Here is a 15,974-nt window from a genome sequence, read left to right as displayed (position 1 = left end):
CATAATTTAGATTTGTTTATTTTCCACACTGTCCTTCCAGACAAGATTAATCATCTTGTCCATTTTTAGTTTAATTATGAAACGGGTTAGAGAAAATGCCAAGGAAGCTAAAGAAATGAAAACAATACACATAAACAAAAATTTGCTCTGATGTTCACCCTTGATTTACTGTGATTAAACTTTGAAATTTATTTTAGAGTGTGAACGTCTTTTTTCTTTTTTTAAACTTGCTTTTAAAATGCATTATATTCAGTACACCTTTCTGCACAGTGTTTGTCTCAACAGACACTTCCTATAGCTCACAATGATGATGTTTAAAACCTGTGCGTTTTACAGCATTGTAATGACAGTGTTTCTTCAGTAACTAGTCGTACACATCTAGGAGGACAATGCTCTACTTGTGCTGGCAAAATGGTTTTTGGCCCTTCACTTTATAAAATGTGAGCCTGGAGCAGGGATAACCCTGTCTGGCTGCCAGGTGCTCATATGGTGGGGATAATGATTTGTTGCTATTGATCTGGACCATAATATCTAGTTACTTAACTAGTTCTTACCCTTCTCTATCATAGAATCATAGGGTTGGAAGGGACCTCTGGAGATCATCCAGAATAGATGATAGAATAGAACAGATAGATAGAATAGTAGAATAATTCCACTCACTTAAGCTCTTCTAATCATGAAACAACCCTTCAAATGCTGGGAGCTCTAGGAGAAGAGTGGAGATTTCTTTTTTTGTTGATTTGGGGTTTTTTATGGGAATCTGCATGATACACCTGGGTTTACAAGTTTGGCAGTTACTGACTCCTTCCTTGCAAAGCCCTAGTGGGAGTGTAGCTTGTACACTGAGCAGACCCTCGCAGTGCTTGTGGCAAGAGCGGGCAGTTTCCGTCTGTGCCTGTCCCTCATTCCACGACTGATCAGTTGCTGCAGCAGCACGTTTGTTGAATAGCTGAAGGTAGACGTGCTGATTTTCAGCATTAAAAAAGTAATGCTAAGAAGAGATTGACTTTTTTTCCCTTTTCTTTTTTCCCCTCTTTCCTTATTCCCTCTCTGCCTCCCACTTTCTTTTTTCTTCCCTTTAGATCCCTTAACAATTCCCATTGAAAGAAGGTAGTAGGTACAGAGTGTCATGTTAGCAGCTCTGAGACCCAAAATCAGCACTTCTGCTGTCAGCAGCAGAGAAACAGTGGGAGTTTTCAGAAGGACAATAATCCCACGTGCCAGGCCTCTGGTGTGCCCATTTGTGCAATGCTCTGCTAAGCGCTAGCAATCACTGGGACTTGTGAGCATCAGACTTCTGCTGCTGGGAGAGAGATATTTGGGTTAGCAAGCGCTGGTGAGCACATAGGATATGTGCATGAAGAAAGCTGAAATTAAAATGGATGAAGGGTGGTAATCTTGTCTCTCACTTGACCTTGCGTATTTGAAAGTTCTGAGGTGTTATTTTATTTGTATTTCCTCATAATAGCATTGTTGTTGCTCAGCAAGTCCCTGGGTTTCATGCAAAATATTCAAAGGCTTGACAGCTAAGAAAAGCGAGAACCATATACTTTATAAAATATTTGAAAGATTTTCTCTCTGTATTCTAGGCTCATGGTGGAAGTGGAAATTTCAGCTGGTCCTATTCGAACCGGGCAGTTGCTACGGTGACAGTCAAAGGAGTAATGACAACTGGAAGTGATATTGGCGTCAGTGTCATTCAGGCAATTGATGTTCAGAATCCGTTGCATTACGGAGAAATGAAGGTAAAACTCTTATTTTCCCTGATCAGTCTTGAATATAGCTCCTGGAAACAAGGGACATGCTGAGAATGCCATAGGCATTCCCGTTTCTAAAATGTTCCCAAGAGATTTCCCTGCCTGCCCTGTGGCAGGTTACGTGATCCCTTTCAGAGTTTGTGGTTCTGGGGATTCAAGCTCTCTGCACTGCATTAACTTTAGTCCCATTTTTGTCCTTTCCTGGTTTCCTTGGCAAGTCTTTTTCCTTGTTGAAAGTTTTGAGTGCAAGAAGGAAATAGTAATTTACTACTGGCCTAGCCATCTAAGCAGACAAACCAAACTAAAAATGCTTTGGTAGGGTAAGAGGTGGGTATTTTCACTCGATACAAAATGATGACAGGCATCATCAAGATGTGCAAGGAAATTCCTGCCTGGAGAAGTGGCTGAAATGCTATACAGTGCCACAGAATGAATCTGGAGACCAAAGTAATCTCTTAGGAAAATTAGGAGAAAAGGGGAATGAAAAATACACCTCCCAAGAGGGATTTTGTGGTCTCTGTGCCAGCCGTTCTTAGGATTTGGTGAGGGTGATCAGCGTGTGGTGGTGGAGTGAAGAAAATACAGGAACATTGTATGTAATAGCCCCACAGGAAAGAGTGTGCAAAGGTCGGTGAAGAAGCTTGTCTGGTTAGCACCAAATCTACAACGTTAAGTATTTTTCTCTGTAGTGTTACTGATTTGGAAGTATCTCCTTGTGTCCTTCAGACACAAATAATTTTCCTTGATGAAACTGTGTCAGTGCTTACTCTCTCTGTCAAGCTCTTAAGAACTGCCAGACCTTAAGAACAGAAGAGAAACTAAAATTACTGCTGTGTTGTATATTCACTATTGTGAAATAGTACTACTCTGCGACTTTCACAAAATCAAGCATTTTAATATATGCTTCAACTCTGTGCCTTGTGCAAAGAGCGCGGCATCGGAATGGAAACTTGACAGAGAAAGAGGAAATTTGCTCCTGATGTCAGAGAAACTAAGAGAGAGTGTACTGAACACCGGTCTGCGATCCAGAGGCTGTGTTTGTCTCGCTGCGTGGTCGTAGATGAAATGGGTTTATGCCAAGCGGATACTATTGAGGCTGGCAAACACCCTCCCTCTGGCAAAGGCTTTATAAAGGTGATGGTCTTTGTTTCTGAGGGAGCGTAGAAGTTTATTTAGGAAGCGCGTCTTGCAAGCCCTAGGGCAGTGCACCTTCCTTCCAGGATACGTGCCTGAGATTTAGCAACTGGTGGGGAGCAAGCTGATTGCATCAAATATACGTACATTAGTTATACAAAATACCTCATAGTTTTTAAGCATTCCTGTGTGCAGCGCTGCTGTAATTGTACTGCACTCCTGTTGCACCGAAGTCCCTTTTGACAAAAGTGTTTAAAAAATGTGTTTGGTCGGGCAGGATTGCGAAGTCTGTCCCATAATGAAGAGAGAGCATGTAAACAGATCTCCTTCCTCTCTTTTTTTTATTTTATTTTAACCTTTTTTTTTTTTTTTTTAGTATGTATTCTTTGGGAAAGATCTTTCTAACCAAGTTTTACTTGGAACAACTGCATCTACTAATGCTGGGTTTTTTGAAAGGCAAATTAGCTTAGGTTTTGTGCTCAGATTATTTATGTCAAAATGTATTTGAGAAAGGTAGTAAACTTTGTGCTTGAAATAATGACACAAATTAAAATTTGTGCAGAACTTAGTTTACAGACTTGCTCTGAAATTACCCTCTGGACAGCCCAGGCTGCTGCTTTTTAGCAGTGTGACACTCACCAGCGGGAGACACAGGAATGAAGACTTCCAGTTAAAACTTCTTATCCTCAAAAATAAGTCAAAGCCTGAAGACAGAAAAAATACTTCTCTCCATGTGAGCTTTCAGAGCAGTGTATTGCACAATCTGAATAGGTTATTTTTGAATGCCTTTGTGCTTGTGTTAGGAATTGCATTCTTCGTAGGGTAATTCTGAAGAGCTCTATTTACTGACCTCAGTGAGCAAGTTTGAGGAATAGTTAACTATGTTCCGCAAGTATTACGGTTTTAACTCTGTGCCATATGGTTCAATATTCCACCCTGAAGCCATTTGCAGATGGTTAGCAAGTTAAGATATTGCAAATGGAAAGCTTTGATTGTAGTGATTGTTACAAAATATGCAGCATATATGCAGCAAAATATGTAGATTCTTTAACATTAATGGAAAAAGTAGCAAATCAGAATAACAAATAATCCAGTTAAGGCTTCTTCGTCAACATACCACCTATAATAGCATGGCAGATCTATTTCTGGCAGTCTTATTTTTGAAAGTAATCCTTTTGATTTCAAAAATGTCTCTCACGTAAAGATTACTTGTTGAAGCAGAAGGTTGTTAGATTAGTAGATACTTGTTCACTTATTTTAGATTTCTGATATATTACTGTGGGGGAAATGTTGCGCCCTGGACACCTTTTAAAAATGTTTTGCCAACAGAAATGCAAGAAAGGAAAAACAGCCATTGGGGAAATGTTTGGGCCATTAGTTCCCTGAACTTCTACATACCTGCTGCTGTGAGCCATGGAGGCTGGGGAGCTTTGCAGGCTGTGGCAGGTCTGGCTCAAGTATTTACACTGTGACAGTCAAGTTTGGATACGAAATCTGTCCCAGTTGGTGCTAGTACCTCCTGGAGATATCGTGCAACTTAGTCCACACTTTAAAATCAACAAGGCAGAAGAGAGAATTACAGAAGTATCAGTAAAACAACTGCCAAAATAATGTGTACTTGGACTGTTACGCGAAAAGAGCACTAAAACAGTAGCAAGTTTTTCCTGGCCTTTTCTGATGCCCTTCTGTGGCAGGTAAGCACAAAAGCAATGTTGAATCTGAGAAGAATTGTTTCCAGCCGTGAGAGGGCTAATTAAAATAAGGAGAGTATATTGAAGTCTATTTTTCGTTTTTCTGGTACTGTTTTGTGGAGTTGTGTTCCTACATCTCTATCCTGTGGTTTTTTCCTCCTTCAGGTGTACGTAACTGAACCTAGTGGGATGGAGTTCACACCATGTCAAGTCGAAGCACGTGTTGGCCAAATATTGGAGCTGCCCTTGAGGATTAACGGCCTAACAAATGTTGAAACAGGCGAGACGGTCCCACTGAGTGACTGCTCACACTTTGATCTAGTTGTGGAAGTAGAAAACCGTGGTGTGTTCAGACCACTTCAAGGTGATTTGACTCCCTCCCTGTTTTGAAAGTTAAATTAAGATGTTACTAAGTCACACATCCCCTTTAAATAATTGTGTACAGTATTGCCAGAGAGGTGCTTAACTTCAGAGGTAGGGATCAGAGTAGTTTTATTTTGAGGATGTATTTATTTTTTATGCGGACTCTGAAAGCATTATGGCAATTATTTGGTTGGATAATGTGTAGTCTCCCGTATGTTTTTCTATTGATTTAGTATTTTTAACATACTTCTGTAAGAAAGCTGATGGATTTCCTCATAAGTGGAGTCCACGTATATTGTGTTTTGAGGTATCATTGTTAAGACTTACAAGAACACGAAGATTAATAACTGCTTTGCCCGAATTGTCCGGCAGTACTTTCGGTTCTGTAGAGACATCATTCATTGTTTGCTCACAAGGAGCTAAGACAATCAGCTGCTTAAATTTTGCCAAAGCTCTCTCCTTGTTAAGCTCATGGCTTTAAGAAATGCCTCTTGTCGGGTTTATTAAGAGTGTGGAGTACGCATGTTATTTTCAAAGATGGCCATTAATGTTGCTGGGCGAAGTGGACATTGAGCAACATGCGTGTTCCTGTGTCTACTGAATTCAGTGTGTTATTCAGATTTTTTCCAAGCATCTCTTGTATGGAAGCTCTTTCCTGTGCCAGTAAAACTAGTCTGCATTCTGCCATCTGTTTGCCTGAGAGGCAGCTATTTTAAATGTCACTATGTAGTATGCTGTTGTACTGTTTGTTTCAAAAAAAGAAAAAATAAACCCCTCCCAAGCCCCAAAATGTCCTCTAAGTAAGCAGAGAAATTTCATGAAAATACCCTACCTTCAGCTAGAGAAATGATGTATTGCCTATGGTTCAAGTTGTTCTGCGCAGGAAAGCGCGTCTAAGTAGTGTGACTTAATTGTGCTTAATTACAAGCCAGTCTCATTTTAGAGCCGCAAGATGAAAACATGCAGCAAGAGATAGAAGTTATTTTAGTTTGTACCAGAGTAAAGACTCATGCCCTCTTCAGGGTGGTGTGAAAATAAAGAAGTTTGTGAGACATGGATACTTCGGCAAGTGTTGGGTTTGCGATGAAAGACAACAGTGAACATTTTTGCCCATTTGGTTGGAGAGCACATCTCTGCTTACTTCTGGTGGAAATGCCTGGGCATTTCTCTCCAAATATGTATTCATATATTTTTTAATTTATCTGACAGGAAGGCTTAAGCCAACTGCTGATTTTTGTAGTGGAGTCAGAGTGAAAGCTGAAACTCAAGGATACACAACACTTGTTGTTAGTTACACCCATGGTCACGTCCACCTCAGTGCTAGCATCACCATTGCTGCTTATCTGCCATTAAAAGTAAGTCTGTTTTCGCTGTTTTAAAAAAAGGTGGGTGGTTGATTCACAGGAAAAAAAATTCTATGGGCTGTTCTGGGGAATCGTGTTTTAACCCTTTCTCTGTGGAGTAGAGTTTGCCTACATGGAGATTGCAAGGCAACTACAGAGGGAGAGAGTAATGCAATAACGAACTAACAGATATTTGCAATTTCTGAAGTGGAAAGTGAATTGGAGATCCTTGCCCGTTTTTCAGCCTTTTGACAAAAGAGTCACGATTGCGGTCAGCTGAAGAAATATGCAGGACAGTTAAAGGAGTCAACCTTCATACAAATGAGGGTGTATATCTTGTTTTGCACAGCACACCTGAATTAGTGAATTACTTTTCAGCAGGCTCTAGATGGGTTGAAATTTACATGAGGCTTAGTTTGTATCTTGACTGTCCATTTTACTTGATTAAAAATTGGCTTAATAAGGTAATAAGGGGGCAGTCACATTTCTGTGTCGGTAGTGGCAACGAAAGTAGACCTAGCTTACAATATCTAGTTTCATGGTACATAAACCGATTTTTGCAAGAAGGCAATGCTGACTTGCCTCTGTGGCAGTGAAAACCTATGCTTTTTCCCTACAAATGGGGGAAACATATTTCAGTGTTGGACAGTTCACTAAAGAAAACGAGGGAAGAACCTGAGTCTCCAGGGTCAATATGTGGAGATCGGAAACAGTATGCTTATGTTACCTTCATCTTCAGACATCTCGCACTGAAGCTGTAAAGCTGAAGTCTAATACATTTCACCAGAGCTTTATTCCCCAAGTCTTGAACAAAATTTGTGCAAGTCATACAAATCTGTGACTGTACTGATGATTTTAATTTTTAAATGTGGTTTTCTGTCAAAGATCTTAAATAGTTGAGTGTAATTCTTTGAAGATGCTGAGAAAGCCTGAGTGGTGTGTGTAAACTCTTCTATTTTTGGCAGCCCATGTGTGAGAGAGGTATAGTCCCTTTAATTAGGAATTTTTCATATGTACATAAGTGTAAAATAGTGACTTCCACGTTCTTTCTCCTCATTTCTGTAGGACGAAATGTTTATAATGTCCAGAAATGGAGCACATAGGTGTTGCTCTGTCAGATATCTATTTAAAAAATAAAAATTTTAACAAAAAGTGGAAGAAAGATAAATAGGAATCAAAGGGCAGGCAGACGCTCGAGACTAAATCTCATAGTTTCACAAGGGGTTTTTACCTTTATATTACAAACACAAACAGGGAGTGAGTGAGAGGAAAGAAGAACATTTATGCTAACGTTTCCCATGCCTTCTCTCTCTTCCTACCAAAACGTGGAAAGAATTGAACAATCCTTTATGTTAGCTGCCGCTTCTTTCTTACTAAACTCCTGAGTAATGTGATGTTTTGGAACACTAGCTACAAATGGGTTTTGTGTGTCAAAATGCCTGGTTAATTTCTGTGATGATAAACCGCACAGGCTGTCCCAGTGATGCACATCAATGTAGAATTTATTGGAGAGATTTGAAGGAAAACTTCTATAGGAGAATAAATACATTCACAGAACTGTGCTGGAGAAAGCACTTCCAAGTGAAAGGATTTTTAAAGAGTGGAATTTAATTCACTTGAAGTACTATCTATTTAAAAAATGTAGTGGAATGCTTTCTCTCTAAATGTACTCAGAAGACTATATTCAGGGTCTTTCTCTTGCTGTAACTCTTCATGAAAGGCAGGTAATTAGAATGTAGTTAAAACTTTTCTTTGAATCCATGGGTTCCAGTGAGTATAATCCAACTGGACAGAATTCTTGGAGGTGATACTAACTATTTTGGTACAACCCTCTTCTTAAATAACCACTGTAAGGGGAAAATCGTAGCCTTATCAAAATAATAAATACAGCTCTTCTATTAAGAATGAAGTTTCTTTTGCAAAGCCTAACCAAACTATGTGTAAATAGAATCATTAATTTGGAACTGTTATTCATTACAGACTATTGATCCTCCATCTGTTGCTTTAGTGACTTTGGGTTCCTCTAAAGATATGTTATTTGAAGGAGGACCTAGACCATGGGTACAAGAGCCTTCAAAGTTCTTCAGGAACATCACCGCTGAGGATGCAGAAAGTATTAGTCTGTCTTTATTTGGACCTCCTACATCACGAAATAACATCCAGCATTGGGTTAGAGCATCTTGCAAAAGCCTGGGAGAGCAAGTAAGTGGCAGAAGGTATTTCTGTTGTCCTCCATCAAACACTGAGCTAAGCCTATTGAGAACAGGCTTCAGACAGATTTATGATACCATTTTATATAAAGAGTAGTTTTTATAATAAGCCAGTAAAGAACTTGGGTAAGTGCATAGTTTATGCATCGTGATGCTGGTACAGATTTTAGAGCGAGCATTTCATAACATTATGTTATAAAGTGTTTTATGATGGATTTATTGCAGTATAAAACCAAGTCACAGAAACCTTACGTTGTAGAACGTGTTAAACAGACCCTGCTAAGTGCAGCTTCAGTTTGCATAAATAGGATGGTAGCAGAAGGTTACTGCAGTAAACTGACTCCTCTGTCTGACTTGTTCCTTTTAACTAAGTTACCTTCCAGTGTGATTCTGTTGATTCAAACAAATGACAACCATATGAATTTTCTGCTCGGATATTTGTGCAGCCTTTGTGAGAGTGGCTGTAGTCATTTTCCACCTGGCCTTGTTTTCTCCAACATGCAGAAGTGATTTATCCTGCTTCACTCACCCTGCCCAGCTTATAAAGCATTTAGCTTTGATTTAATGTTTTTCTCCTGTAATTCTGGAAGGCCTAAGCATTTTGGTGTGTCCGCCAAATTGTTTAACTCGTTTCCTCAGTGGACACCGTATGAAGCGTAGCCACTTCTGTAAGTGCAAATTCAGGAAGGAACAAGGATTTTTTTGCTATCTACAACTGCGCGTGCATTGGCTGGCTGTCCTCGGTGTTGTCCAGAGCAGATCGCACCTGCATGGGTGGACAAGGCAGGTAACCAGCGCTGCCTCGGCCTGCTGGGATAGCCTTCTCTGCGTCTACACCCACTTTGTTTTGTTGAGGCCTAAGAAAGGAATGTAAAATAAAACATAAGATGTTTGTAAACGCACTGAAGTGGATACAAATATTGTTCTATTCTCACTCTGCAAGAAAAACACCTGCCTGTTAGCTTTTTAGGTTACAAAAGATGTGTTGCTTGAGTCAACTTTGATAGTAGTAAGCATGAATACCTAAGAAAATTTTTCAGGAATAGTACTTTGATAATCATTTAGAACTGTTCTTGAAAATTGCACCTCTTTTTACATCTTCCTGTGTCTTCATGGTGCTGCAAATCCCCAAGAATAATATTTTTTTTCTTGTACATTCTGACATCAGAGCATAACTGAGATGTGTGAAATAGAATGTATTTGAACTTAGTAGTCCTTTTCTCTCTCCTCACTTCCCTGTTTTCATAATTGTCCAGGTTGTTGCCTTAACAGTTGGGAACAGCCCCACAATCACCAACCCTTTCCCAGTGGTTGAGCCTGCTGTTGTGAAGTTCATCTGTGCTGTCCCTTCACGACTGACTTTGACTCCTGTTTATGGAAGTCCTCAGCTTGATCTCTCCTGCCCTTTACTGCAACAAAACAAGCAAGTGGTAAGCCTGAGGAGTGACAGGAAAAAAATGTGTTCTTAAAACTTAAAAATCAGTGTTTGGACCTCCTCATACGCAATAAAGCATCTGACTCGCTACCAGAGTAGCAGTAACTCTAGTGTTGCGGGACGCGCTGGTATCGTGTGCTGCTGCGGAGAGCAGTCTGAACATGAATAATCCCGCAGTGATCATTCGAACAGGTTTATAAAGGGACCTACCAGAAAATAGAGTATATGTAAAAGCAGTTGGATTGTGGCTTCTCACAAAGGTGACACTGTGAGGAAGCCTTTCTGACTTGTCTTGAGAGAAACTTCTTTTTTATTTAAAACAAACAAACAAACCCCATCCAAAAAGGGGGGGGGGGGGGAATGTTCCCAGCAGTTGTTTCTAATGAAAGGCCTTTTTCCCTGCACCACTTCATTCTAATCTAACTGTTCCATTGAGTATACAGAGACACACTTAACCATGTGTGCACTGTTACATGAGTGTACATTTGTGTGCCTCTTATTTGTAAGGGCACAAATGCTGCTGATGTGAAGATACCTATGTAAGTGTATACCGTGAGTATTGTTCAGTGACATCAGATGTATTCAGCTTTGCAAATCTGAGTCGCAATAATGTGTATGTGTAGATTATCGAGCATAAAGAACTTTCTTCTCTCTCCTAATGAGTGCCATCACATGTTTTCTGCTGAGTAAACCGTGTTTTGTCGTGTTAATATTACCGGGTAAATATAAAAGTCATCCTACTTTCTTAAAACTGCAGTATGTATTGAGTTGGTGAATCATTTTAAGTGACTTCTATGTAATAACAAGATGAGAAGGAGATTTTTGCATATTTTAAGTCACTTCGGAGTTCACCTGTTTTTCTAGCACCATTATGCGTTGGTTAGACTACATCAGTACACTGCTATCGCCAGTGCATTTCACACTAGAATTTTGCGCTATGTCTTCTGACAAATAGCAGTATTTTTCATTATTTGTTGGAATTCCAAGGATGACATAGTTTGAGATGTGTTTCGATTTTTGTAATTCACTGGCTAAAAAACAACCCCATCCTCCTACCCCCCCGAAAAACCCCTTGTAGTTGAAGTACAGCTTAATGACTTTGCATTGATGGCTCATTTTAATGAACATTATTCATGTAATGAGTGTTATAATAAATCTCATGGAACTCAGTGTATGTTTTTTTTTTTTTTAATGATTAAAAAAATCCTCTTGCATCTGTTCAGTTTAAAGTATTCATTCTTTTTCAGGTTCCTGTTTCAAATTATCGCAATCCAGTATTGGATTTGGCTGCATATGACCAACAGGGCAGTAAATTTGATAACTTTAGTTCTCTGAGTGTTATCTGGGAATCAACAAAAATGTCCTTGGCTAATATTGAGCCTGATACGCCAATGGAGCTGACTGTGAAAGAAGATGGAAGTGGTCAAAAGAAAATGCACGGTACGAATTAGTTCAAATGAGCATTTCATTATTTGAAGGAGGTCAGGATTAAATCTATTCAGTAGTGTCTGAGCTTGATGAAAGAAATTACTGTAATCTGCACTCATATTTCAGTTTATTTTCAACATGCATTTTAAGTGTACCCTATTTAAAAAAAAAACCAAAACAACAAACAACCAAGCCCAATGCCTGAAAACTGTCTTGAGAGTTTAGAATAATAATGGGAGAGATTAGCAGTGTACGCTTCTTTTTCTTCCCCATAATCAGTTTTATTTGACTTTTTATTTGATTGTAGGCTTACAAACCGTTCTAGTTCATCATGAGTCTGGAACAACCGCCATCTCTGCAACTGCAACAGGATACCAGCAATCCCATCTCAAGGCAGCTAAAGTCAAAATGCCGGTACTCAGAACTCTGGGGTGTTTTTGCCATTTTCCTATCATGCTTAATGCATAGTCTTCCTATGTATTTATTTCCTCGGTGCATAGTAATGTAAAAATAAGACAGCTCCATTGTTGATTCTGAAGACAGATTCATTCCACAGTGTTTTTATAACGTTCATGGCTTTTCCTGCTTTCCTCTGCACTATTTGACCCGTCTCAAATATATCCAATTCCTTTTTTTTTTTTTTTTAAACAATCTGGGCAAGGGGATGACAAAGAATTGTTTCAGTTGGTTTTGTTTCAATTTAGGTTTTTTAATGAATTGATGAAGCTCTGCTGCTTGTCCTTCACTAAAGCAACCATGTGCTTAGTGCAGCTGTCGCTGGGGAAAGCAAATGTATTATTTCCACTGCAAAACTGGGTAGAAAAGTTCTGCATGAGCAAAGCAAAAGCTGGCTGATATCCTCATATGGGCCATATGTAAATCTGGGCTCTGACTAATAGTCTTTTTTTTTTTTTTTAATTCAGTCTCACGTTGATCTTACAGAAGGGAGAGACTACTTATTTGTACAGTGCCAGCCATAAGCCTAGGCCCTAATTTTACAAGTCATTAGCTGAAATACTTTAGTTTGTAGTTACTCAACATAGGGAAGAACAACAGCAAAAAGTAGTGATGATGAGCAAAGAAGGCAAATGTAAACAGATGGCAATTTTCTGTTTGTGTCACTTTTTTTTTTTTTAACGGAATATAAGGGCAGGTTTCAGCCTATGGAACAATCTGACGTGCATAGTAACTAACTCTTAAAATATCCCGCGTCACTAAATTGAAATTCTGTTTAATTTTGTTAAGCAAGATTTAAGTGGGGTTTGACTATATGCAGTTTTGAATTATGTGCCATGAAAACAGAGTTGAGACAGAGTAAAATATAGAGCTAGAGCTTACATTATTTTTAATTCAGAGCCGGTAACAGATGGGCACTAGTAATGTGAAACACCCTATGGCCCAGATTTCTGTCAGGGTGTCCAAGGTTCGGCATCCGGATGGTAAATTTCTGTGGAAGATCTGTAATATATTGCCAGTTGGTTCTTATCTTTTCACTGAGGTTTCCAGTCTGCTCTTGTTGGGAAGCATGGTGTAGATGCATTTCCACTGAAGAATTTGACTATAACTTTGTCAAAATGACTAGATTAGAGACACAGTTACTTTGCCACCTAAGATATTTGGTTCCGTATCTTTTTTTTCTCAAGAAAATTGAGTTGTAATGAGAACACTTGGTGTTCTGCAATCATTTTGTAATTCACTGTGCTCTGTTTTATTAAATCAATATTCAATAGTCTTTCTTACATATAGAGATAATTAGAAAAGTGAATTCTTTACGCTTTCCTTTGAGTTCAGAGAAGTTTATTGTATTTCAGTGTGGGATGTGCATGTAAAATAGCACTGGAGTTTTTCTGAAGTTTTAGTCTCTGTGTTTAAGTTTGGGAGGAATCTTTTTGATAGTTGAAGAGTAGTTGTAGGTACCACTTCTGCTACAGTTACTTAGGCTCCTGTGTTGTTTAGGTAATTTGTACTGATTCGATAATCTGTCTGCTTTTTTCAAATACATTAGGAATGGACTGCTATATTCTGCTTTCAAATCTGTCCGTACCTATACTTCTTTCTTACAGACAAAAACACAAATAAAAATCTAACATATAATATATCTAATCTGATGTATTAAGGTATCTTGATCATTGTTCCATGTTTAAGTGGAGCATCCTATTATGTCATTAGGGAAAGATGGAAATACATCAAGGAAATAATTCTACTAATTAGGTGAAATGGGTACATAATACTAACTTCCTCTAAAAAAAAACATTTTCGCTTTCTAAGCTAATGTTATTACGAGTGAACGATTAGACTTGCATCTGGTCCAGTGTTTAGGTACTTAACGTTTAAGGAACAATTTCTTTTGGTGGCCTGCTAGGAAGAATCCTAAAAATATGAGCTTGAAGTAGAAGAAAACATTCTGTCTCTATGCTTTATCATTTTGTATGAACTTATAATGTTTCTTGGAGTTCATATCCTATCTGTGTATGTCAGACTTGGTTAACCGATCCTGCTACACCTTTAATGCGTGGGCCTTTGTTCTTTGTCTTGGCCAGAGATGCAGAATCCAACAGCATCTCCTGCGTATGACCTTACCTGTGAGCTCATGGCTGAACCAATTACCAGATCTTGTGGAGATTCTATTAACCTAAACTTCTCCAGCTCTGGTTCTGTTCTGCTTTAAGCATCCTTCCCTGCATATACAAGAGACTTGCACTGTTGTTTGACTCTGTGTTTGCTGTAACAGCTACAATTGTTTCTTTCAGTATGAGCCTCTTCTGCCAGTGTCTGCCACTATTGAACTGATACTAGTGGAAGATGTGAAAGTGAACCCTACTGATGTCTCCATTTACAATCACCCTGACATAAAGGTAAGGAATTATTCTGCTACTTTCTAACTGCAGGGAGGAAAATATCGAAAATTATATGATATATGTAAAGATACCAGTTTTGGCAATGTACTCACAAAATACAGTCTAATTTTGGATGCTTTTCTGGTTTTGCAGGCAGAACTTTTCATCAGAGAAGGTTCTGGATATTTTTTCATTAATACCAGTGTTGCAAATGTTGTAAAAGTGACTCATGAGGAAACTCAAGGCATTGCTTTGGTGAGTGAAGCATCTTGTTACTTTATGTTTTTTTGGCGTTCTGAATATCGCTCTGCAGTTTCATCCCTATTGGTCATTTTCCAGTACAAGTGGATAAAGAGGCAGAAACTGAATCTTGGGTGTATTTGCCTGTCACGGTCAAGCATCAGGCAGGGGGTTTCGCACTAGCAATTTCAGGTGTAGGAAGTTGTTTCACTACAGTTGTGATGCATATGTATACTCTGCACCAAGTTGTTCTTTAACCATTACAATTTTGCAGTAAAATGTTCCTGGTTTCATAAACACAGAATGAAAAACAATGTGACCGAATTATTCAGAAGTGTTATACAACAGATTAATTGGTGTCTAGAACAGTATTGGAATATTTGCTGTAGGCCAGTACTTCTGAAACCTTCAAATTCTTCTTCTGGTGCTATTTCAGGATATTTTGCTATCACACTATTTCATCCTGATTTTGTGAATAAATATCTATTAAAGAGTTGATTTCTCATCTCCATACTAAGTTTTTAATGCGCTTTTCCACTAGAAGATGCAACTAAACTACAGTTATGATTGACTTCATCCAGGCCCAGGATATAATAAAACTGTATTTGCATTGTAGCTTTCATCAGAGAAGAACTGGAAGTGACATAAGTTGTTTGAAAGAGTAGTCTTCACAAATTCACGATTCACAGATTTATCATGTAATAAATAATGTTTATAAAGCTATGAAATAATGGTGATAAAGGTGGATATTTTTTGTCATTGTAGAGAACGTGGAAAGTATTGGTGAAACATTTTGGTTGTCTCTACCTGTTGAGAGTGTGAGGTGGGAATATCTTTCCAATCAAGTCAGCTGGGCACAGAGGGAGGGAAAGAGTAGAAGAGATGAGCTCGTTTTTGTATGCATTGTACACTGTTTCACTCTTAGTAGTTTTTCAACCAGATCTCCCTTGGGGGTTTAGCAGTGCTTTAACTGATGTACACAAGAAAATTTCAGAATAGAGCAGTGAACTTGAATAGTGTAACAGTGCCAGCAAGATAGGCTTTTTGAAGTACAAAGCGAGATTTATTTTAACTACCTGTCAGATTAAAAGTGAGAGAGCTCCACTTTCAAACTCATTTAAAAACAATTTTGGAAAAAAAAAAAACCAAACCAAAAACAACCCTCAAAACAACCCCCCCCCACATTTTAAAAGTTTGTTAGTGCTGCGTGCTATGTTTGAGTTAAATCCTGGTATTGCCTGTGGATTTTTTCTTTCTGTGGAAGCCAGCAGAATGGTCTGTGTAGAAAATCAGCAAGTTCTAGTCTGATGCGCCAGGCTGATGCCAGGGCAGATATTGGTGGAGCCAGGTTGATTCAGCGTGGTTTGATAGTAAACTATTCTGAGAAACTAAATGCCAGTTATCTAGAGCAGTGATTCTCAGACATTTTACTGGGGCTGCCAAGGATGAATTCTATACCTCTTACTCTCTTGTTGACACAGCAGCTTTTCTGGGTGTGAGCGGTAGCATGGGGGAAGAGTGAATAGTGGTAAAGGG

General features: G+C 38.8%; 1 protein-coding gene across 1 annotated transcript in view; it reads left to right on the top strand.

Annotated features, from left to right (window-relative positions):
• The window catches only part of NUP210 (nucleoporin 210), a 69,011-nt gene that overhangs the window by 27,318 nt on the left and 25,719 nt on the right, over window positions 1-15,974 (top strand). The window contains exons 12-20 of the mRNA XM_054215865.1: window positions 1,590-1,745; window positions 4,748-4,946; window positions 6,155-6,300; window positions 8,269-8,490; window positions 9,755-9,928; window positions 11,181-11,373; window positions 11,669-11,775; window positions 14,112-14,216; window positions 14,352-14,453. Of these exons, the coding sequence (XP_054071840.1) occupies window positions 1,590-1,745; window positions 4,748-4,946; window positions 6,155-6,300; window positions 8,269-8,490; window positions 9,755-9,928; window positions 11,181-11,373; window positions 11,669-11,775; window positions 14,112-14,216; window positions 14,352-14,453 (1,404 nt within the window). The remainder of the gene's footprint in view (window positions 1-1,589; window positions 1,746-4,747; window positions 4,947-6,154; window positions 6,301-8,268; window positions 8,491-9,754; window positions 9,929-11,180; window positions 11,374-11,668; window positions 11,776-14,111; window positions 14,217-14,351; window positions 14,454-15,974) is intronic.

The sequence above is a fragment of the Rissa tridactyla genome, chromosome 10 (genome assembly GCF_028500815.1).
Source record: "Rissa tridactyla isolate bRisTri1 chromosome 10, bRisTri1.patW.cur.20221130, whole genome shotgun sequence".
NCBI lineage: Eukaryota > Metazoa > Chordata > Aves > Charadriiformes > Laridae > Rissa > Rissa tridactyla.
Note: the sequence above shows the minus strand (reverse complement) of the source record. Positions and strands in the feature narration are given on the sequence as shown.